Here is a 25,747-nt window from a genome sequence, read left to right as displayed (position 1 = left end):
TTTAGTCATTTTGGAAAATCTTGAATTTTTTTGGTGAAAAGAAATCTTGATAGTGAAATTGAATTTAGAGTTTGAATTTCGATTGCCAAAAAAAGGATTTATTTTGTTTAAAAATTGAAATTGTATTGCAAAATTGGAATGGGATTAAACTACAAAATCTCATTAATTTGGTGGAAATTTTGCCTAGAGGATTTTAGAAATGTTAAAAGAAATTGGTAATTTGGAATTGAAAATTGATCTTGGCTTGCTAGATTCGATTTTAGTGATATTTTAATTACCAAAATGTTGTTAAATGAAAATTTTGACATCTCCTAGACTTACCTTATATCTATTTTGCAATTCTGGATCAAAATGGCAATTAAATGGCCAATTTCACTATGGGGCTTAGTTATTTTCATGTTTTATTTAAAACTGGGTCATCTTTGGAGGTCTAACTTAAATTTGTGTTTCCCTCCAGGCAGGTCGGCCCACTCTGGAGATTAGCTCGAGGATATAAGAAGGGGTTTCCCCCCTCTTATTTCCACATTCTTTCCACTTCCTTTGCTGGAGCTTGAGCGATTTTCTTCTAAAGGGGCGATTTTGGTCCTTGGCAGCGATTTTTGGAGTCTAATTTTCCATTCTTTGGCAGCGATTTCTTCTTCCTTGAATGGGTGGTTTCTGTCCTAAGGCGATTTTGTAGGAGTCTTGCAAGATTGGGCAATTTTTTTTGGGTTCTGAGATTTCCTTCTTTGGCAGCAAATTCTTCCTCCAGCTATATGGTGATTTTGTTTGGTAGTGAGGCAAGGCGATTTGAAATCTAATTTTTGGCAATTTTGGGCAAATTTAGAGAAGCGAAATTCTAATTTGGAATAGATTTTTCTGCCCTAGGGCAGCAATTTCTTTAAATTGGGCAATTTTGGCAAGGAGATCGAAATTCAGTGGAAAGGGCAAATTTTCACAAAGTTGGTGAATTCTGATTTTTGCTAGGGCATCATATTTTGGAGGGGCTGAATTTTCAGAGATCAAATCTAAAATTGAAGAGGCCCGATTATTGGTAAAGGCAGATTTAAGGTAAAATTCTCATTCATTTTTAGAGGTGAATATTGGTTTTAAAGGCGGATTCTATTCCTTGTTCTTGCTTAGTTTGTTTCCCTTATCTTCTTTTTGCACTACTCATCCACCACTTCATCATTTCCATTGATAGGCTGAAGTTGGGAGATATAAATGTAGATTTCATAATAAGACACTTGGAGAGGCAAAAATACGCTAGACCACCCTAGGACTGAAGTTGGGAGATATAAGTGTAGTCCATCCTAAAGTAACAAAGAGGCAGAAATAAGTGGTAGTCCCACCCATAGGATTGAAGTTTCGTGATTGATAAGTGTAGAGATAGGATTTGGAGAGGCAGAAATAAGCTAGATTCCATCAATAGAAAGAAGTTTGGAGATTGATAAATATAGTTCATATCATTTAAAACAAAGAGGTAGAAATAAGTGTTTAGGACGGTGATGTTAGTGCAAGCAAGAACCCAAAGGGAATGAATACCAACAAAGACAAGGAAGACATGATGCTTAAGACCACCTTCTTCTTGAAAGTGAGGCGAATCAATGAAAGCAATATCGGCATAGTGAACATAGTACTATTGAAAGATAGACTGAAGGAAGGATAATCCCCCATGGCAAAGATCTACAAGAGCGGAATTGTACATGTGGTGGCTTTCCCTCCTACCTTTCCTTGCCCGGAATTGGTAATGGAGTGTGCATCCCAATTTGATATTGTGACCAAGTCCATCATTTTTGATGAAGGGAAGAGAGTGTTGGCTAACATCAATAGACGAGTGGTCGAAGATGTATTCAATATTCCCCCACATAAAGGCATGACAATGGAATGATGGATCAAACAACCAAATTCTTTCAAGATAATTAGGAGGCCTACTTCATTCATCTAAAGCAGAATTGGTTACACGAAGGCAAGAAGGGAGTTACCAAGTCGTCAAAGCTCACCAAGTCAGATTTCAAATCGGAATATGGCGACCATATTATGCTTCTCAGTCAAATCATGGGCGTGGCTCAAGGTATGCAATTCGAGAACTGGATGTACTATTTTATTGATGAAATTGAAAATGTAAAGAGAAAATTTGATTGGGTTAGAATTATAAGTGAAAATCTAGAGTTGCAACTTACGACAGTGCAAAATCAAAAGCAATTCTAGATGGGATCCCATTGTTTCTATCTGATTGCGAGATTATATGAAAATCCTAGACTTAAGTCCTTAGGAGTCATTGGCAATGGGTCGAGGCAATGTTTAGTGCATGAGTGCTATCCATAGCTTCATTTGCACAACACCAAAGATTATAAGATGTTTTATGACACCTTTTCCATGAAGACGGTAAGGATGTTACAAGGAGCACCTGCTAGAAGGCTCTCATCAGAAGTGGAAGAAAAAGTTAAGTAGTATGGGAGTTGGATCATCCAGTTTCTGCAATTCACATATATTAGAGTAGCAGGAAGTACAATTTGTCCCTAGAGACTTCCAAGGTACCCACCTAACAAGATAGTTTTGATGGAGTTGGCTAAGCAACTTGAGCATTATGACAAGATGATGAAACTTAACGTTGAGACAGGGATTACCTTTTTCATTTGGAATAGGCAATGATACTTGCCCCAATCCTGTTGCCTTTGTAGCTGCAGAGGAGTCAGAATGGTATCATCTAGGATGGTATAAAGCAAGACAGGGATTCGATCCTAATGGTCTTATAAAGGCATCTCACGAAAACACATTCAAACATATTCCTACTATAGAACATTTTTTGGCCAATGGACATGATGACTTTCATGTGAGAAAGCTAGCTTTCTCAAGATTGTCAGTGTGCATGATGAGGGCAATCAGATGGAGAGGCCTTGATATTCCCAATCAACTGGAAGATGATGAAAATGTACTAAGAGAAGATTATGATACAGTGGATGGAACAAAATTGGGTCCAGTGGATTGGGATGATCATCAGGGTCCTTCCTTAGAGGCAGTTACAAGGACAGTTGATCTACACACCGAATCATGGTACAATGAGAAGTTAAGGCAATTACAAGTTAAAAGGTGCACCTTACTTATGAGAAGATGAAACCGGAGGAAGAAGGTCCAGCGGAGTCAATCAGACAAAAAGATAGGGGCAGTAACCAACAATAAAGAGCAGTTAAGAGAAAGAAGAAAAATTTCGATGAGTTAAGAAAGGTTGTCATCAGGAAGAAGCATTTGGGCACCCTTGCCTCCCTCAATGCCTTTATCGGATATGTGAAAGAATATGAGAAGGATCATGAGAAGAGACTGCAAGCAACGAGCAACATGATGAATTCAATTGAGCTCAAGATGAAGCACATGCATTGCCCTCCCATGAAGGAAGTCAACGACAGGCTAGCCAAGTTCATTGCCTTGGCTAAAATGATGAAAGAAAAGGGTAGAATTATATTGGAGGATCATTTGATGTAAGCCCAAGTGGCAAATTCTCCTTTCTTCTTTGGTAGGATAGGTGTCTGAATCTGATTGGCTACCATTTTGGTGCTTCTCATTGGTTGCCACTTTTCCTTTTTTCATTGGTCCATTGATGAGGTGGCATCTTCTCATTGGCCGATGGGGTGGTAACCCTAGTTAGGATTTCTTGGATTCGATCTAGATCGTTGATTTTTACCACTGGTTGTAATTTTGGCCTCTATATAAGGCCATTTGCTCTCATTTGTAAAGGGTTCAAGAAATTTGTTGCTTAAGATAATACCAAAATTGCTTCTCTATCATTGTTGTGTCTTGCATGGTGATTAAGAAAACTTGGTGTTATTGCATGGTTTCTACTTCCAGTGGTTGAAGAAAATTGTTGCTTAAGATAATACCAAAATTGCTTCTCTTATCATTGTTGTGTCTCGCATGGTGATTAAGAACACTTGGTGTTATTGCATGGTTTCTACTTCCAATAGTTAGAGTTAAATTTCATTTAAGTTGTTAAAGTAGATTTTATTTCAAGATAGTTGTTAAGCAAAAGTAAGAATAGATGGATAGTTGTATGGTGATATTAGTGGATGTTTGATAGGGATCCATACACTAGGCCACTAGCATCCTAGCGGCTTGTTAGGAAGCCTTGTGTGGTAATCTAGTCCTTTTTCCCTTGAATCATTGCATTTATGGAGGTAGCACCACTGGTAAGCTTTCATCAGATTTGATCCCCATCCATTTGCTAATCTTTCCATTCATAGGAGTAGAAGTAAATTAGAAAGTAGTTCAGCAGTTGGAATTCATTCTTGGAACAAGTTAGAAAATCAGAGCGTTATTGGTGGACATTCCCTTCATCATCACCATCAACATCATTTGGTGCTAGTATACATTGCAAAGCTAGATTCATCACCATCACAACAAAAGTCCGACATCCTTGAAAGAACAACATAAGCCCACCTACGTGATTAACCAACAAATCACATTAATATAACTAAGTTAGTATCCACAGCTGTAAGGAACCTTGGAGTTTTTCTCATGTTCTTCATGAGTATTTACTTTTCAAGAGAGGATTGAGTGTTTGATATTCCATATCAAGTATTGCATTGCTATATGTAATATAGTGGTACAAAACTGACATCAACAAGTAGAAATTATCATAAGATTCATAACTGTATGTTTGGGGTTTCATATATATGAATTTTCAACAGGACATGTTTTTGCATAGTTGACAATTTCAAAATCTTGGATGACTATGTTTGGTCAAGAACTTGGAAAACATATCTACTGTCCTAGATCTGACTTCAGTTGGCACCCACACCTGCTCATGAAATCTCTCTTTTATTTAACGAAATATTCATCTATTAACTATCTCATTGCTTTTGTTTTCTTTCTTTCCAGAGCTTAGAGAGAAAAATTCAGATATGATTTTTCCAGCAGATGCAGGTTTGATTTTCCATTTCCAGAAAATTGCATGGTGTATTTTTTCAGAAACTTCATATTTAGTTTCTCCATCCACACATGCAAACTTCTCTTCAGTTTTTGATAAATCTCCTCAAATCATCAATGTATTTTCAGCAGTTTCATCTTCAGTTTCAGCAGTGATCAGTTTAGGACCTAAGTAAATGATATAAAACTACTGCTTTTATTTTTAACATAGATGATGAATGCATAGCTCCTTATTATATTCACTTTCAAGAAGAAAAAGAGGAAAGAACTGATAGTTGTTGAGGCACCTTCATCATAAGAGAGTTGCTAAATATATCAGCAAAGAGGATTAAAAAAAAAAGACAAGAATGAGGATGAAGCTTAAGGAAAAGAGGAAGCACAGGATGAGAAAGATTCACTGGCATTGATACAAGTTACAAACACTAAGAACTCAGGAACATCCTCATTTAGACATTTTATTGCATGATCACGCCTCTCTCATAAGACTTACCCAGTAGCCACTAGCACTTTACATGCAGTATTCCCACTTTGGAGTTCTACAATATCACTTGTGCCTTCACAACTCATCAATCTTCTATCTGATGGTTATGGCACTGAGATAGCCTGTATGCTAGAGATTTACTCCTCCAAAAAAATGCATAATTTATGTCAGATGATCACCTTGAAAAGGGAAAGTAGGAAACTAAAAATAATCATCAATTTATCACATTTCAAAAGGAATCTAAATATCTCAAAATATGTGCTAATGAGGATTATTGGGAATGGAAGGAAGCTTATACGAACAACAACTGAGTCTGATTGTATTTGACTCCATACTTCGGACTCCTGGTAATAAACAGCACATTTTAGCCATTGATGACCTACCTGCAACCACTATCCTCCAATTGTCCTCAACTGTGTTATCTGCATGAACTCATGATACTTTCTTCTATCTAATGTTGAATCATTATTACCACATATATAGACCCTTGGTCGATTGAGATATGACAACAGGTGGATTCTACTTTAAACACTGACTAAAAATCTAACTTCCAGAATCTCTCCAGCAACCCTCAAAGTCTGGCTCAATTCTGTACATACTACAAAGTCTGGTCCTTGTCAAATTCTCCCCAAATTCACCTAGAAAGCCAGAGACTTGCTGTAAATTCTGTCAGAGGAACCCAGGCAGAATTTGGAGCAAATTAAGAATTTGCTACCCAGCAATCGAACCCGGGTCGAATTTGGTCTCAAAACAATTTTTTGACTTTTCTAATGTGTTTTTTTTGCCTTATTTGATCTATTTGATCCTCTCAACCTCAAAAGTGGACATTAAAAAGGCCAAAAAGATGGCTTATATGTCATTTATGCATTTGTGAATGAAAATGAAAACTCGCTTGTAGGGAAATCCGAAATGACAATAGGTGAAATCCAAATTGACAATTATAGAGGAATTTCTTTTAAAAAGCAATGATATCTTTGAATTCAGAGATTAAAACTTGAATCTCAACTTTTGATCTAGCCTGAAGCCTGATTAGAAATCTTCTAACCAATAAATATAAAAATTCAGATAACTGCACTTTATCTTTTTATGATTCCTTCATTTTCATATGTTCCCCTTGATATAGAAATATGTTCCATGCATGTGATTAAACAAGTGTATCATGTTGTATGTATGGCTAAATGATGCAATTAATATCCTATTGAACTGAAACATAGATATGGTGGTGTAATTTGCTAGGTTGGTTTACTATTAGCAGAGTGGTGCATGGACTTATTTTTTGTCACATAAATACACAGACATTTTTTAAAAAACATATGTTTTTGTATGGACAAACCCAAGACAAATCCGAAACCAACCCAAAAAAAATTGGATGAATTTTGAACCCGCATCCGTACCAAATCTGAACCGGCTACATAGCTAAAAATCTCAAAATTTCTAACTCACACAACTTTTCAAAACTTCTTGAAGTTATAAACAACACAGACATCCTTTCTTGTATTAGTGGGGGCTCTGGCAGGATGAGCAGGGCAGAGGCATAGAGAGGACGGGAGCAGCACTAAATCTTAGACATAGAAGCTCCCAACAAATAAATACATTTTAGGGCTTTCTCAAGTAGATTTCCCTGTGAAAATGACAGTAGGCAATGTGATTAATTCAACTTAATTACAGTTCTAGAAGGTTTGCATCATTTAGCACATTGACAAATATGTTTTAGCAGTTGCTGAGGAGGGAGAAGTGCAAGAGTTTAGATATAACAGCTCAAACAAATTAACTCACTTTAGGGTTTTCCCAAGTTGTTTTTCTTTTACGTGGCTGACAATAGGCAATGTGATTAATTCAATTCGTATCATAGTTCTATTAGGTTGAAGTTAATTTATCATGTTGACTCTTGACCATTGTGTTTTAGCATATGCTGCAAACATAAAAATACTCAGTTTGACCATTCTTGAATATACATGATATATGCAGATGATGGAAAATCTTGTGCTGAGAATAAAAATAATAGAGTACTGGGAACAAAAGGTTTATGAATGGAGCGGGTTTTTAAAACATTTCCTTCATTACATGGTTTGTCGAGCAGTACCTACAAGAGTGCAGCAATATGCTCACCGGAATACCTCCAGCAAAAGCCCCTAAATAATACAGAAGTTGTTTTGTGAACTGTTCCTGGTCCTTGCCTGAAAAAACATCAATGAAGGAACAAGGAAGAAATCAAATAACTTAATCCTCATATGAAACAAAATATGGATCCAATTAAGATCTAATTAGGATATTCTCAATTTTAACATGGAAAAATATATGCCAAATAAGCACGGTATCATAAACCCACCATCTAAATGCATGTCTTTTGAACCATATGCTTATTGCAGGCATACAATGCATGAGTGCTTGCATTAGATATAAATAATTCAAAAATGGAGAAAGAAGAATTGAAAGAATGAGGAATAAAAGAATATTAAACATCAGTTACTCACTGGCTAGAGCATTGTAAAAATCTCGTCCAAGGAAATTGAACCCAACACTGATTCCTGTGGTTGCCAAGGTGAGAGCAAATACACTACCAAGTCTTAATCTAGCTTGAACTTTATCATCAGATGTCCAATACGGTGCAGCAACTTTCCAAAACCTATTGATAAGTGTTTGAAGGTCTGAGCCTTCTTTCTGCCAAAATGCAACTATATCAAGAAAACTCTAAAAAAGAAAAGAAACACACGAAACAGATATGCAAGTCTCTCTGAGTTCTAATAATAATATGAAAGGTCAATCTTGCCAATTTGCAGCATGGATCAGATCAAGAAAATTGTTATAAAAGTAACAAGAATAATAGACAGCTTATACAATAGTCAAGAGACCATAACAAAATTCAGGATGACATCCCCATCAGCAAAATTGTGAAGCACAGTTCACTTATTTAAATGAAACTGAATAATTGACTCAAAACCTTATAACGTAAAAGTGGAAAATTTCAAAATTATAATGATAGTTGAAAAAAATGGCTAGTGAAGCAAAAAAGAGCAAAACAGAGTGCGAAAATATTAAGGTTGCAAATAACAATGATGAATGTGAAATATCCATTGATATTTCAGCAGAAGTGGAAGAAGGTATCAAAATTTTGCATAAGCAAGCTATTATCTGCAGATTCATCAGACTCAAACCTAGAAGAAAAGAAATTTAAAAAATGGATTCTAAAGCAATGGCAGACCATCATTCCGACTCAATTCTTGCCCAAGAATTTTTTTCATGGCTGCTTTCACAGAGGTGGAGGATAAGCAGAGAATATTACATAATGGAGCATGAAATAAGGATGCACCATTATATATCCAACCATGATGCCTGGAATTCGATACAACCAAAGTGCATCCATATGATAGGCATGTTTGGATTCGATTATATAAGATACTGATGGATTATTGGGCACGAGACTGCATTGAAAAAATAGGGCAAAAATTTGGAACCCTTGCTTCTATCAACATGAACATTCTGGAAGGTGATCATGAAATAATTAATAAATATGTCAGGCATCAGATTGCAGCAGCGAGGAAAATCTCTGATTCCATAAAACTTGTGGTCAAGAGCAGAAAATGGGTTCAGAAAATCGAAATAGAGGAAGACAAATTCTTCTGCGTCAGATGTAAATCAAGAAATCATAATGAGGGTGGATGTCTTGAGAAACCCTAAACTAAGATGATCTAGCAAGTAAAAGGAAAATCTGATAGGCCCTGCAAATATCCACCAAAAATAATTAAGGAAAGCAAGATACGAGCATCAACAATTCAGCAGGAAACCCCCCTTCACCCCCAGCAATGGTTGAAAAGGTTGGAAACAAGAAGTTAATTGAAAAGCAATATAAGGAAATGAGTGACAGATGCAATGGGGCAGAGGAGATTGATCTTGAAGATGATCAAGTAGAGGATGAAACATTATAGAAGAAAGACACATAACTCAATCCATGGCCAGGGCCTTGGACTCAAATAATCCAGACAAAGGCAGGAAGTCACATAAGGAATTAAGAGAACTTGAGGAGGCAGAGAAGAATTACAACAGCATCAGAAACAAATTAGCAAGTACTATAGGAGGAGATGCTTCCCTTGTGAAGAAATGAAGATTTTATTATGGAATGTCAATGACTTAGGGCCCCTTACAAGAGGCACATGATAAGTTGCCAACTTCAGATCTTATCGAGAGACTAGAAATTTTTGTGGGAGACTATATTATCCGCAACTAAGAGTGATTGGTTTCTTGCTTACTGCAAAGATGTAATATCCCCGCAGTAGAATATTGTCTCAAATCTGATTTGGGTTATCAATTTTTAATGTTTGACATTTGTCAAACAATGCGAACATGTCTTTTTCGCTTTCATGTTTGGATGGATACATGAAGTTGAGATGTTATGTTTTGTTGATGCGAGTTTTGTGTCACTACATAACATATTAGTAATTGGATGCTTGATACAAAATATCAAATACACAATTCCTCTCTTGAAAAGTTATCTCTCATGGGACATGAGTATAACTCCAATGTTCCTTACACCGTTGGATACTCGCTCAGTTTTATCAATGTGATTTGCTGGTAATCACGTAGGCGGCCTTACGTTTTCTTGTTTGAGAAAAATTTGGATCTTGGTGAGAAAATGGAGATGGTGGTTCGGTGTGAATGCTAGATGATGTTGATGGCGCGATGATGGCAATGTAGGGTGAATGGCGATGAAAGGTGAGAATGCCGATGTTTTGGTTTACTTCTCTAACTAACCTCTTCTAAGCATGAAATTTGGCTGCTCAACTACTCCTACTCCTAAGAATGGAAGGTTAGCAGATGGACGGGGATCGAATCTAATGAAGGCTAACCAGCGGCCCTACCTCCATAGATGCAACGCTTCAAAGGAAAGTAAACTAGATCACCACACAAAGCCTCCCAACCAGCCGCTAGGATGCTAGTGGCCTAGTGTTGACCCCTATCAAACATCTACCAAAGCTACCATGCAACTATCCATTTTATTTTACTCTTACTCTAACAACTTGAAATGAAATTGCTTCAACTTGAAAAGAAAATTTAACTATGTGGAAGTAGAAAACATGCAATAACACCCAATGTTCTTAGTCAACATGCAATGAAAAAAAGAGCACTTTGGTATTATTTTCGCAACAATTTCTCCAAACCCCCCCCCTTTACAAATGAGAGCCAATGGCCTTATGAGGTCCAAAATACAATGGACGGTAGAGATCAAAACAAGATCGACGATCCAGATTGGATCCAAAAACCCTAATTAGGGTTGCCACCCCATCGGCCAATGAGAAGATGCCACCTCATCAATGGACCAATGAAAAAAGTGCAAAAGTGGCAACCAATGAGAAGGCACCAAAATGGTGGCCAATCAGAAACAAACACTTGTCCTATTCTAGAAAAAAGAGAAAGTTGCCACTTGGGCTTACATAAGATAATCTTCTAATATAATTCTTCCTTTTTCTTTTGTTCTTTTAGCTAAGGCAATGAACTTAGCTAGCCTTTCGTTAACTTCTTCCATAGGAGGACAAGGTGTGTGCTTCGCTCGAAGTTCTGCTGACTTTGCCACGCTGTTTGCTGCTTGTAGTATCCTTTCGTGATCCTTCTCATATTCCTTTGCAAACCCAATAAAAGCATTGAGTGAGGAAAGGGTGTTCAGATGTTTCCTTTTGACGGCAGCCTTTCCTAACTCATCCAATCTCGATCCAAATCCTGTCGCACTGACATCCTCCTCTCTAATACCCTCAAAATCAAGCGCCACCCCAACGTCGCTCATCATGGTCGAAATGGAAGTGTCGACGCTTGGGCCGTGTTGTGCAATCTCATCATGAATTTCTTCAAGTGTTCTGAATCTGGTAGTCAATGCGACATACCAAGATTCAACTATGCTCAATCCTCTCTCATCAACCAACCGGGCTCTTTCCAAATATGCCTCCGGTAGCCTAATGAACGCCTGCAGCCTAGGAATAACCAAATCCTTGATGGGAAGAAAATTCTTCCATTCCTCTTCAAATAATCTGAATTTGTTTCTAACAGTCACCAATGACTGGAATGTTGAGATGAAGGAGGGTAAGAAATCTTGATGGGAAGAAATCTTGGAAGTGTCGACGCTTGGGCCGTGTTGTGCAATCTCATCATGAATTTCTTCAAGTGCTCTGAATCTGGTAGTCAATGCGACATACCAAGATTCAACTATGCTCAATCCTCTCTCATCAACCAACCGGGCTCTTTCCAAATATGCCTCCGGTAGCCTAATGAACGCCTGCAGCCTAGGAATAACCAAATCCTTGATGGGAAGAAAATTCTTCCATTCCTCTTCAAATAATCTGAATTTGTTTCTAACAGTCACCAATGACTGGAATGTTGAGATGAAGGAGGGTAAGAAATTTCGCCCATCTTGGATTGTATCATAGATCCAACCCCTTACTTCATGTAACTGAGCTGATACCTCTTCTGAATTGCTCCCGCTGTCTTGAGGAAGGGCTGCCTGATGCAGCTGTTGGATTGGCTAGCAATCTCTCCAATATTTGTTTTCGGCCTCCAACTTTACTATCCTTTCGTTTGCCTTCCTCAATCTTTCTCTGATTGATGCTATGAAATTGGACAATCGCCCCAAAATCTTGGGGACCCCCTTTTTAATCGCCTTTAGGGCCAGTGGAGAAGGTTAGATGTATTTTTCACCCGGTTTCAACTTGATTTTCCAGAGCTATCAGTTCTATCCTTACGCCGAATAAGTTCAAAATTGATTTCAACTTGGCAGGATAAGATTGTGAATTTTGTACTTAGACGATTTCTTTTGAAAATTTGGATTTAATTGTAAATTTGAATGATTTTCAAATAAGGAAATTTTTCGTTAGACTTAGGTTCTTGGAAAATCTTATTTTTTTTGGTGAAATAGAATTTAATTTTGTAAGATGAAGTTAAATTGCAAAATCAATTTTTACTCTAGAGGCAATTTTATTTTTTTGTCATAAAATTTTAATTATTTAGCAAAATCGATTTAGAGGAAAATTGCAAAAATTGGCTTTAATAGATTAAATTTGCCTTGAAAGCTTTTGGTATTTAATGAAATTGGTAAATTAATATTAAGAAATGGCTTTTGGTTAGCCAAAATTCAACTTCAAGGATGTATTAATTAGCAAACCCTCATTAAATAGAAATTTTTAGCATCCCCAAGGCACCATTCAATTTCGTTTTGCAATTTGTGGTTAATTAGTAAATTAAAAGTGCAGTTTTCATTTTAGAAAATTAAAATTTTGGCAAAGTATTTAAAATGGGCCACTAACTTAGCTTTAATTTTGATTTTTTTTTTCCTCTATAGGACCAAGTCGGCCAGCCTGGGAAGAAGGTGAAAGCTGCTATAAAGGGAGTCCCCTCCCATTTCATTTTCATCAATTCATTTGCTCCTCATGCTTGGGCGAATTTGAAGCAAGGGCAGATTTCCAGACTTGGGCGAAATTGGTGAAAGGCAGTTTTTTGGCGATTTTTGGGCAATTTCTCCATTGCCATTGTTGGGCGATTTGTCTAAGGGCCAGATTTTTTGCGTTTTTGGGGATTTTTGCTCCACTTTGTGAGCTGCGATTTGTGCCCTAGGTGGCAGATTTTACAGATTTTGCTCCTTCTTTGCTTGGGCGAATTTTGTGGGAGCCGAATTTTGTGAGGGCCGAAATTTGTGGAAGACAAAATTCTGATTTTCTAGAGGGGATGCAATTTTTATATCAGATTTGGGCAATTTTGTTGGGAGAAGAGATACATATGAAAGTTTGATTTTTGCAAAGAAGGCAAGTGTTGGATAAGCTTAGAGGCTTTGTTTTCTAATTTGCAAAGGGATTTGTAATTCTTTGATGTCATATCCCGGGTTCCGAAAAGTTGCTGTAAGATTATTAGTTAAGGTGAAAGTCATCATCTAGAGTTGCAAGGAGTGCTTAAGCTGACATCCATTCTTTCGCTCTTTTCTAAGAATTGCACTACTTGGTTCTTCTTGCCTTTTGGTCCACCACTCTACCATCCCGTAATAGGGCGACGAGCATGGAGGATGATAGTGCAAGTAAGAATCCCAAGCGGGCAAACGCTAAGAAAGACAAAGAGGATATGACGCCCAAAACTTCCTTCTTCTCGAAAATGAAGAAAATAACCGATACTAATATCGCTACAGTGGACATGATACGGATGAGGGACAGACTAAAGGAAGGACAATCCCCCTTGGCAAAGAGGATATACAAGAGCGGAATTGTACATGCAGCAGCTTTTCCTCCTACTTTGCCTTGTCCGGAATTGATTATGGAGTGTGCATCCAGATTCGATCTAGACAGTAAATCCATCATTTTTGGCGAAGGGAAGAGAGTGTTGGCCAACATTGGCGAACAAGCAATTGAAGAGACATTTAATATTCCCCAAAGCAAGGGCATGACAGTTGTAATGGTGGTCAAGGTAACCAAGAGGCCTACTTCTCACATCTAAAGCGGAATTGGATACACGAAGGAAGGAAAGGAGTTAACAAATCAACAAGGCTTACAGTGGCAGATTTCAAGCCGGAATATGGTGATCTCATTGTTCTTCTCAGTCGGATCATGGGCCTAGCTCAAGCTATGCAATTCAAAAACTGGATGTACTTCTTCATTGATGAAATTGAAAAGGGAAAAGGAAAATTTGATTGGGCTAGGATCATAAGTGAAAATTTAGAGTTGCAACTTAGAACAGTTCAAAACCAAAGGCAATTCTACATGGGATCCTATCTGTTTTACTTAATTGCTAGATTGTATGAGAGTCCGGGACTTAGGGCCTTAGGAGAGATTGGTAATGGGCCAGGGCAATATTTGGTGCATGAATGCTATCCGCAGCTTCATTTGCACAATAACAAGGATTACAAGATGTTTTGCGATGCATTCGCCATGAAGACAGTAAGGGTATTACAAGGGGCGCCTGCTAAGAGACTTTCATCGGAAGCAGAAGCAAGGATTAAGAAGTTTGAGAGTTGGTTCATCCAATTCCCGCAATTCACATACATTAGAGTGGCAGGAAGTACAGTTTGTCCCAAGAGGCTTCCAAGATACCCGCCCGACAAGGTAGTTTTGATGGAATTGGCTAGGCAGCTTGAGCACTATGATAGAGTAATGAGGAATGAGGGGAAAACAGGCATTTCCTTCTCAATTATAATTGGCAATGATAGTTGCCCAAATCGGGCCACCTTTGAGGCTGCGGAAAAGGAATTGGAGTGGTATCATCTAGGATGGTACAGAGCAAGGCAAGGATTCGACCCTGTTGGTCTTATCAAGGCATCTCATGGAAGCAAATTTAAGCATGTTCCCACTATAGAGGACTTTTGGGCCAATGCAAAGGATGATTTTCACGTGAGAAAGCTAGCTTTCTCGAGATTGTCGGTGAACATGATGAGAGATATCAGATGGAGAGGCCTTGATATTCCCGATCAATTGGAGGATGATCGTAGTGTGTTGAGAGAAGACTATGAGACAGTAGTTGGAACAGAGTTGAATCCAATGGATTGGGACGATCATCAGGATCCTTCCTTGGAGGCAGTCACAAGGACAGTAGATTTGCATACCGAGTCGTGGTATAATGCCAAGATGAGAAAGCTACAAAGACAAAAGGTTCTCCTTACTTATGAGATGATGAAACCAAAGGAAGGTTTAGTAGAATCAATCGGACAGAAGGGTGAAGGAAGTGGCCGGCAATCGGAGACAGTTAGAAATAGCAAGAAGAGGGCTTTGGAGGTAGAGAAAAGCCAAGAACGTTCGGAACCTCCAGCCAAGAGACAGCGGGCAGCGCCGTCAAGGGAGAGTATAACTAAGGCTAGAAGCCAAGAGGTCAATTCGATTGATAAAGGGGCCGCAGTGGAGGTGAGCTCTGATTCGGAATCAAGTGGCTACAATGAAAGTACGGAGTACTCCCCTCTCTCGGAGAACCAGCAAGGAAATATGGCAGAAACTAGTAGAGAAGAAGATGGGCCGATTGATATTGAAGAGATAAGTCAGGCGTCTAAGGCCGTTGGTGATGCTTTGTTGGTCAAACCGAATCCGGATTTGGGGAGATGCACTGCACCACTATGGTTAAGGCAAATGCTTATGCCGAGAGGTGAGGTGGTAATGGCTCACGCAGTTGATGATATCCAAAGACTAATAGAAAAGGATGATAGCGAGAACCAAAAACAGATGGCAAATACGGTGGCAAGGGTAATCAGAAGCGACAGTGATGGTCACCAAAGGGTTCAGATTGCTATACCAACAGTCAATAAGGCAGCGGATGAGATTGCAGCCCGGGAGTACGAAATAGTAGAACATAATTTGGGAAGAAATACAGATGATATGGAATGTGAGGAGGTTCAGGAAGGCATAGCATCAATCAGAGAAAGATTGAGGAAGGCAAACGAAAGGATAGTAAAGTTGGAGGCCGAAAACAAATATTGGAGAGATTGCCAGCCAATCCAACAGCTGCATTAGGCAGCCCTTCCTCAAGACAGCGGGAGCAATTCAGAAGAGGTATCAGCTCAGTTACATGAAGTAAGGGGTTGGATCTATGATACAATCCAAGATGGGCGAAATTTCTTGCCCTCCTTCATCTCAACATTCCAGTCATTGGTGACTGTTAGAAACAAATTCAGATTATTTGAAGAGGAATGGAAGAATTTTCTTCCCATCAAGGATTTGGTTATTCCTAGGCTGCAGGCGTTCATTAGGCTACTGGAGGCATATTTGGAAAGAGCCCGGTTGGTTGATGAGAGAGGATTGAGCATAGTTGAATCTTGGTATGTCGCATTGACTACCAGATTCAGAACACTTGAAGAAATTCATGATGAGATTGCACAACACGGCCCAAGCGTCGACACTTCCATTTCGACCATGATGAGCGACGTTGGGGTGGCGCTTGATTTTGAGGATATTAGAGAGGAGGATGTCAGTGAGACAGGATTTGGATCGAGATTGGATGAGTTAGGAAAGGCTGCCGTCAAAAGGAAACATCTGAACACCCTTTCCTCACTCAATGCTTTTATTGGGTTTGCAAAGGAATATGAGAAGGATCACGAAAGCATACTACAAGCAGCAAACAGCGTGGCAAAGTCAGCAGAACTCCGAGCGAAGCACACACCTTGTCCTCCTATGGAAGAAGTTAACGAAAGGCTAGCTAAGTTCATTGCCTTAGCTAAAAGAACAAAAGAAAAGGGAAGAATTATATTAGAAGATCATCTTATGTAAGCCCAAGTGGCAACTTTCTCTTTCTTCTAGAATAGGACAAGTGTTTGTTTCTGATTGGCCACCATTTTGGTGCCTTCTCATTGTTGCCACTTTTGCACTTTTTTCATTGGTCCATTGATGAGGTGGCATCTTCTCATTGGCCGATGGGGTGGCAACCCTAATTAGGGTTTTTGGATCCAATCTGGATCGTCGATCTTGTTTTGATCTCTACCGTCCATTGTATTTTGGACCTCTATATAAGGCCATTGGCTCTCATTTGTAAAGGGGGGGGGTTTGGAGAAATTGTTGCGAAAATAATACCAAAGTGCTCTTTTTTTCATTGCATGTTGACTAAGAACATTGGGTGTTATTGCATGTTTTCTACTTCCACATAGTTAAATTTTCTTTTCAAGTTGAAGCAATTTCATTTCAAGTTGTTAGAGTAAGAGTAAAATAAAATGGATAGTTGCATGGTAGCTTTGGTAGATGTTTGATAGGGGTCAACACTAGGCCACTAGCATCCTAGCGGCTGGTTGGGAGGCTTTGTGTGGTGATCTAGTTTACTTTCCTTTGAAGCGTTGCATCTATGGAGGTAGGGCCGCTGGTTAGCCTTCATTAGATTCGATCCCCGTCCATCTGCTAACCTTCCATTCTTAGGAGTAGGAGTAGTTGAGCAGCCAAATTTCATGCTTAGAAGAGGTTAGTTAGAGAAGTAAACCAAAACATCGGCATTCTCACCTTCCATCGCCATTCACCCTACATTGCCATCATCGCGCCATCAACATCATCTAGCATTCACACCGAACCACCATCTCCATTTTCTCACCAAGATCCAAATTTTTCTCAAACAAGAAAACGTAAGGCCGCCTACGTGATTACCAGCAAATCACATTGATAAAACTGAGCGAGTATCCAACGGTGTAAGGAACATTGGAGTTATACTCATGTCCCATGAGAGATAACTTTTCAAGAGAGGAATTGTGTATTTGATATTTTGTATCAAGCATCCAATTACTAATATGTTATGTAGTGACACAAAACTCGCATCAACATGTTTTAATTATAGATCTGATTTATCTACACTTGATGATGCACATTTGACAAGTTTATATGGATACATAGATGATGATGCTATGATTATGATTCCTATTTGATGTTGATTTTTAAATTAGTTCATATGCATAATGATGAATATATGTTGTCGAGGCACATTTATTGATGTTATGTACTAATATCCTCATATTCAATGATGAAATTACTTGTCATGATGTTGTAATTTACAAATAAATGAAATGTGGTATGATTTCATTGGGTGCAATTATTGATGTTATTTCAGTTGATCACTGATGAGTACTGATCTATTTTCTATGGTTGCAACTGTGTCTGAGTCGATGCAGGTTGAAGGCGAGAGTGTGGCTGAGGTAGAGGAGTTTAGCTCCTCGATAGGGTTGGTATTGAATCCTCTAGTGTTCATACACACACGCACATGCACACACTGTAAAATTTCTTGTGCGTATCTTTTCTTATATAATTTTGTCTCTCTTTTAATCTTAAAATTTAGTATGTGAGTGTTTAAAATTGTGATGATTTAGGATTTTTATTTTCTAGATCATTATTCAAAATGCTCTATCTTATTTAAAAGTGTCTTTAAATATAATAAAATTTACTATTTATTTATTAAAATGATGAAACGAAATAGATGAAGAATGGTTAAACAATTCAGTATGCATACTTCTTTGTATTTTATTTAAGTAAATACTGAATGGAAATTATTTCACCAGTTGAAGTTAAAAACTGTTCATTCGTGGATAACTGATATGGAGAGTGTTCCCGATATAGATGGGAAGTGAAACAATCATAATATAATTTTACAGTTACTACTTCTACAGCAGTTAGAGATAACGCTGAGAACTGGGTAGTTTGTTTTTAGTTTTTGTAAAGGACAAAAGCATTCGGCTGAGAAAAAAATAAATGAATAAATAAAAGAAGGAATTTGCAAAGAATGGGAAAAAAGGAGTCCTGCTTACTGAAACATTGGCGTAGCTATTTTGGTATAACTCCATGCCCTTTTTACTAAAACTGAATAAATAGTTAGAGCAGCCCATCTGCACATAATTCCAGTAGTTGAGGAATACCCGTGGTGATTTGGAAAGGGGGTGACTACGAGTGCTGGAAGTGTTCTGGATCAGTTCTTTGGGAAAACTCCACAAGCTGATTCACCATCCAGGTTTCTTTTGAAAACTATCACTGTCAGTTTGAATGCATGTTGAATCAGTTTGATGCATTTTCAAGAATGAGTTCACTCTATTTCTGTGTTACTTTACATTGAGGAAATTTTAAATACCGTGCCATCTCCGTTTTCACTGCATAGTTTTATTAATACGCGAGCATGGTCATCATTGTTTGACTTGTTAATCATTCCTTAGGATTTGTTTAAAACCATCCTCTTGAAGAAGAGCATTCATGTATAAACCATACAGATAAATGTTTTCCCAGTTCTGAACCTCGCGTTTTGATTTAAGCTGAGGTTTTTAAATTGAGTGAAACATCTTCCAGCTGGGCATTGCATGCTGAATGTTTTGTTATCTATTTTGTTTATTCACGTCTCTCAGCTGTAGTAACTCAGGCGGGGGAGTTCGCAAGACATTAATTTTATTATTGGGAATCAAAACCATTGTCTATCCAGATATTATTAGAGCCGATATCATTGACTAGTTATGTGCTGTTCTAGCATTGTAACTAGAATAAACTTATATTTTAGATGTGCTGCATAGGTGTCTTACTTAATCAAAGTTTGCTTCAATCAGACTAAGAACCATCAATGGCTTGGAAAGAGAAATTAATATTTCTTACAATTTTTAATTAAATGACCGAACTCGTTAAGAAGTATGGCAATTTAGCTAAACAGATAATTGGTCAATTTCATGGTTTCAAGCCTGTTAGAGTTCTTCTCAAACATATGTTTTCTTGCTCATTTTGACTCTCCTTTCATCATGATTAACTTGCTGAAACTAGTGGCAACCTCTCACAAGACAGACAATACTGCTGTGATTAGTAAACCTTCTGCCTTGAATTGTTAGGGAAACAATCTGGCCAACAATTCCTACTTTAGCTGCCCTCTTAAGAATGATTTCTGGTAATGGTTCTTCTTATGGTAAAGTTCCACAACTAAATGACTGACTGTGTTGTAGGCAGCATTTTGAGTAGTTACATTGTGGAGACCCCTTGGGGTGATATGAATTCTGTCATTAATTGCTCAATCATTAAATGGTAGGAATATAGAATAGAAAAACTATTTTGTAGATCTGTGTGTCAGATATATTTATATCATGAGAGAATTTGATTGATCTACTCCAGTGTAACTGTGATAGTTTTTCTTCATAATCAGTTCCTTGCATTTCATCTTCAATCTTTGGCTCCTATGTTTGATCTATATGAGTAATGAACACGAGAGAACTGAAAAGAATTGTGACATGTTACTTTATTGGAAAGGTGCTGAATGTGGAGACAAATCAGGGAAGGGAAGTTAATTGAAAGAATAAATGTCCTTTTCCACTCTACCTGCCAGTATTATTCTGGTTAAATGCTTGGCCAAGCCAATATTTATTACACATGTTTGTTATGCATGGTTATATATATTTCTCCCTGCCACATCCATGTTTAGTTTCTACTTAGGCATATGGTTGCATTGTAGATTAGTCACATGGCTGCACCAGATCCATCCAATCCAACCATCCTGAGTTGCTAGGTTCCTCGGGCAGGGTCGTGGAGTTCTTCGTGTCAGGAATAACCCTAGGGGGCTAAGCACTCCATGGTTGTGCAGTAAAAGCACCTAGGCCACACTCTCGTCTCGTGATAGTAAATGGACTCCGGTTCAAGGGCTTTGGAGACGGAGATTCATGTAGATGGACAGAGGTCCAATTGCATATTTCTTTTATGTAATTGTGTTATTTAATGATCTTGTACTCATGTAGCGTACTCATTGTGTAATGTTCAACATGCAAATCGACATTCTTCTATGGTGATTCTTGATGTATGACAGACTTGATATAAGTATATTGTGTATTTTCTTGTTGTATTAAAGCTGACATGAATGTCAACTTCTCGGATGTATTATTTATTTGTAGTCATGTGATGACATTTGCTTGACAGTTTGGTCAGTACTTGGCATTTGAAATGTAATTGTTATTGTATCTTTATATTTTGACGTGTAGGTTGAATTCTGGTGTAATTTAATTATATAATTATGGAGAAGTAAATTATTTTGTTGGCTCTACAAACGTGTTTTCAACCTTTGACTTTTCAAATCGACTCTTTCCACATTTTTATGGTAATTGCTTATGTGGCATCGTATGTAAATGTCAATCTTTCCACACCAAGACATGGAAATGTTGTGTTTTGGCACCAAAGACAACAAAGCGAGGCTCTTCACTCCAAATGTCACTCTCTATGCTCTCATGTGGCTCTTGTGTATTCAGCCACTGCCTCTAAATCCAAACGCAGCTCTTTTGACTAGCTGTGATCTGCATAAAAATGAAGCCCTCTACTAATATAATTAATACTGGAATTAAATGGAGCTTCAACACCAAAATATGCAATCAATTACAGTTTGAGCACAATGATGGCTCTGGAATGAACTTTCTTTTAAGCCCAATTCAAAGTGCACAATAGCTGAAGAAATTCCCAATTCCTTAAGCCCTTCCTCTACAATACCCTTGTCACAAAACTTCTCACAATTATCAAAAGCAAAATGAATGATTCGGTTCTCTGCATTTGAATGCATTTATAACCTTCAAGGCAACTCGACTAGAAGCTTCAAGTTCGCTTTCTGCATAACGTAATTTATGACAGCTTTTAAAACATATTTGTTTTTATTGCCATTCAAATTATTATTACTCCATATTTACAGAGTCATTTTATAGCAAAACAATTAATACACTAGACATTGCTATTTTATAAACTTTAGTATAATTATTAATTAAGTATAACTTAATTGATAATTGATAATCAATAAATAGCTCAAGTCCTCCACTTAGACAACTGGAAAATCCTGATACTTACTGCCTAAGCCTGACACCTAAATGCCCAGCTGAAAATTGCAACATGACATAACTAACTTACTATAAATAGTAAGTATCTGAGTAAAAGCTCTAACGTCACCACAAATCTGCACTGCTAACAAATATCCAAGTGCCTTGCTAAAGATAGCAACTTTGACTTACCCAAAATAGACACTTACTATAAATAGAAAGTGTGTCGACTAACTCAAACAAAGAGCAATCCTAAACACCTCTAACCTCTAGAGTGAGAATTGGCCTTCAACTCTACCAACTTGACCCTTTAAACAACTCCATTAGCCTACGAGGGTCAAGAAATAGGCTAATCCTCTAAAACTTGACACTAACGAAAAAGGGATCATTACAGTCCCCCTTCCTAAAATCTATTGGCCCCAAGTTATCTCAAAAACAAAAAACACAATGGTCCACTCGGATCCAAAATTAGTGCTATATAATGTCCCTATGATTACAAACTAGCTCGTGTAACATCATCACCAATCTAACTAACAAAACCTACCAAATTGAATCTGATCTAACTATAGATGTCACACGATTGAACATCTCAAAGGGAAGCAAATGAGTAGGCTGAAAAAGCTTGCTTCCCGAAACTATGCACGGTGAGCTATCATACACACTATCCAAAACCTGTGCAACCAAACTATGCAGCTGAAAGAGATCTTGCACATAAGGGTAAAAAAAGTAAAACTATATGTCTCAGCACCATGTACACCATCCCAAAACTCCTCTACAAACCTTGTCTGAAATCCCAATGCACTAGAAGGATCCCAAACTCTGAATAGAAGCCTGCCCAAAGAACGTCCTCAGACTTTTGTTGCTCAAGTCCAAACTTGACTTCATTGTGCTCAAAGCGATGAAGCCAATCAATGGCATTCACCCAAACTGCAGTGCTAACCTTGTCATCACTTGAATCCCGCAGCACACTGAGCTCACATCCATACGTATTGTGGAGATAAGAACATTTGAAGGTCTCACTGTCTCCATCCTTTTCTAGTCTCCCATGGATGTGCTGACTCAACAAGTAATCTAACTTGTAGCCTATGATTCCATCTATAGAAGATGGCAAATATCCATCGCACAAAGGACGGTACAAACCCTGAACCAATCCACACTAATGCATCATCAAATCCTCTATGTATGGATTAAAAAAGTAGTGATGAGCTCTCCTCCATATGCAATCCCAATTAAAGCCTCCCACCTCAGTGAAGCATCGACTGTCATAGTTCTAAATACAAGCTTTGTCAACTGACCCATTACCATCAACTATCGTGGTGGATGAAACCACTAGAGAAGCTGATGCAACATTTGGTTCTTTGTTGCCCTCTACAAATGCGTTTGTCCCGGCTTTATCATCTGCACCTGTATAAGAGTAGTCACATTCTCAACCAGCTCACAAATAAAACCCACAGATATAAGGTCATCGCCATCACTGTAGAGAAATGCACTACGCATGTAGGTGATGAAGACTGTGCCCATCCCAAATCTACAGTAAACTCCTCTAATCGTAATTGTGACTCCTAAAGAGCCAACTGGGTGCTCTAACTGTGTGCTCTCCAATAAGTCTATACTCGTCTCACACTCGTGAATGAGCTCATCCAAAGATTAAGATATTGGAGATATCTCTGCAATAAGCTCACTTATCGTGAGAAGATCTACAGCGTGATAAGTTGCATAACTTTCTAGTAGGAAAATATTGCAGAAAATTTCCAAAATATCACAGAGAAACTGGAAAAATATCATCGATACCTTGATGTTTTATTGCGAAAAGTCAGTATTTAACACCTGCAGATGCATTTACATAGAGAAGGCCAAAAAAGGGCAAAACATAACCTTTTTTATTGCAAAAACAGGTTTGGAGAGGAGAGAAATGGTAGACTATTTTGATATTATATTTGTATTTGCTTATAGTTTTACAAAGGCAATTATCTATATTTAAATTGCTTCAGAGTGCAGACTATCAGACATTAGCATTCCATAAGAGAATGGCATTTTCTTACCTATTTGCATTTATATGTATCTATATCAGCTTGCTTGGCTTGTTTACTTATTTACTGACTCGTTAGGTGAATTTCCTTATTGAATTTTGCAAAAAAATTGCATTTCTAATTGAGCTTAAGCAATTTTTTAAGATCGTGATATTTTCCTATTAAGTTTCCAACTTCTCTCTAACATTTCCTAAAATCCTTTTGCCCTCGATGATAAGTTTCTGATAACAGTTTTTTGAGCTATGAGCTCATCTATCTCATCCCCCTTTCCCCTCACTGCATCATAACAAGTACAATACCACTCGAGAATGTAATCTATGTCATCTAATAACTACAAATATTGTTGTTTCATTATTCTAACAGCTTCTCAAAGCGTATGAAACTTGGTAAGGGAAAGATTGTCATTATAGTGTCATCTATCACAAAAGTGCTCTAACCACAACTGGCTCACATCTAGTGAGAAGCGTCAAAATGCTCAATAGCTATGGCAATCATACTATCATTCACTATTAATTGCCTAACCAACTGAAGTCCTAAAATTCAAAGCATTAATGCAAGCTCTCACCATCAAAATCTACACAATGAAAGGATGTTGCATCTACAAGGCTCACCTCATGAACAATAGCTTTATGTGTGCTATCATCTCTGCACACATCAACAACCGAGGTATTGCTACTAAGCACCTCAACAAATGGCTCATCTGATAAATTGGAAGTTGTTATGACAATCTCTTTGAACACTCCCACTTCCCATGCAACTACAACTCCCTGTAAGTCACAATCCTGGGACCTATTACCAACCAATGAATCCTCTGATTTATTTTCTTAAGTCTGGTATGAAAAGTCCAACTCAATGTAGCATGAGTCCGCATCATAGTTTGTATTAGTAGTACCAAAATATCGAGTACCATCATCATCCACGTGAGAACTCTCTGATGTTTTAGGCTGTTGCAAACACAACCCATTGCTGTAATGAAAATCAGAATTTTTAGAGCTTGTATTTTCCAAGCAATCCTCATATTTGAGACTCCCATATTGTGTGTCAACACTCAAGGTAACACCAACAACATCCTCCACACGTGTCCTAACATCAACACCATCATTACGCTGAAGCAAGGAACTACTGTCATAAAAATCAGAACCTTTATTATTACTTGAACAAGTGTTTGCCTCTTCCTTCTTTGCAAACAAAGCTTCTAGAATCTTTGGATGTTGTGGAAGCCCAAAAAAAACTATCATAATTTCTAAAGCATAATTATAGTTCCTATAAGGCCCACATGAGATCTGGCATGAGACCCTGTATAGATTTCATTTTGCCCATGATTCACACAAACCCTCTGTTCTAAATGTAAGAGGCCTCCCCCACAAGATGGCAAGAAACCACCGTAATATCCCCACACTAGGATGTTGTCTTAAATCTGATTTGGGTTATCAATTTTGAATATGTTACATTTTGTCAAACACTTTGCATGTAAGCTTTGATACCTCTCTAAGAAATCTGCGGGCTCTACCACCTGGAAACTCAATTTTTCCCTTTTGACGTTTCATCATACAGTTGGCATGCAATGTTTAAACTCTAATTTCTCAATGTACATATATTTGATTGTTTGTATTTGAATGATTTTGCAATTACCTAACATATAATGATGCAAGAAAAGATTAGAAAATAATACCAACTTGCACAGGAAAATCTTATTTACTAATTTCCAATGAAAGATTTACAATGGCAATGACATGCTTTTAGAATTTTTTGGAAAAAAACAAAATGCAATGAACTTGTAGCTGCTCCCTTGTTCCCAAAGAAGAATCACAACCTACTAAGAATGATTGTAATTTGACACCAAGACTTGGAAATGTTGCGTTTTGGCACCAAAGACAACAAAGTGTGACTCTTGACTCCAAATGTCATTTTCTATACCCTCACTTGGCTCTTATTTATTCAGCCATTGTTAGAAAATAATGCCAACTTGCATAGGAAAATCTTATTTACTAATTTCCAATGAAAGATTTACAATGGCAATGACATGCTTTTAGAATTTTTTGGAAAAAAACAAAATGCAATGAACTTGTAGCTGCTCCCTTGTTCCCAAAGAAGAATCACAACCTACTAAGAATG

The 25,747-nt window shown here is 37.8% G+C and overlaps 1 protein-coding gene across 1 annotated transcript in view; it reads right to left on the bottom strand.

The window, feature by feature from the left end:
- Positions 1–25,747, bottom strand: part of ABCD2 (ABC transporter family protein) — an 85,865-nt gene that overhangs the window by 45,582 nt on the left and 14,536 nt on the right. The window contains exons 2-3 of the mRNA XM_089821482.1: positions 7,858–8,044; positions 7,493–7,560 (exon numbers count right to left, since the gene is read on the bottom strand). Of these exons, the coding sequence (XP_089677608.1) occupies positions 7,493–7,560; positions 7,858–8,044 (255 nt within the window). The remainder of the gene's footprint in view (positions 1–7,492; positions 7,561–7,857; positions 8,045–25,747) is intronic.

The sequence above is a fragment of the Cupressus sempervirens genome, chromosome 3, assembly GCF_028749045.1.
Source record: "Cupressus sempervirens isolate cs-2001-9-10 chromosome 3, ASM2874904v1, whole genome shotgun sequence".
In the NCBI taxonomy this organism is placed as follows: Eukaryota; Viridiplantae; Streptophyta; class Pinopsida; order Cupressales; family Cupressaceae; genus Cupressus; species Cupressus sempervirens.
This window is presented reverse-complemented; position numbering and strand designations above follow the sequence as displayed.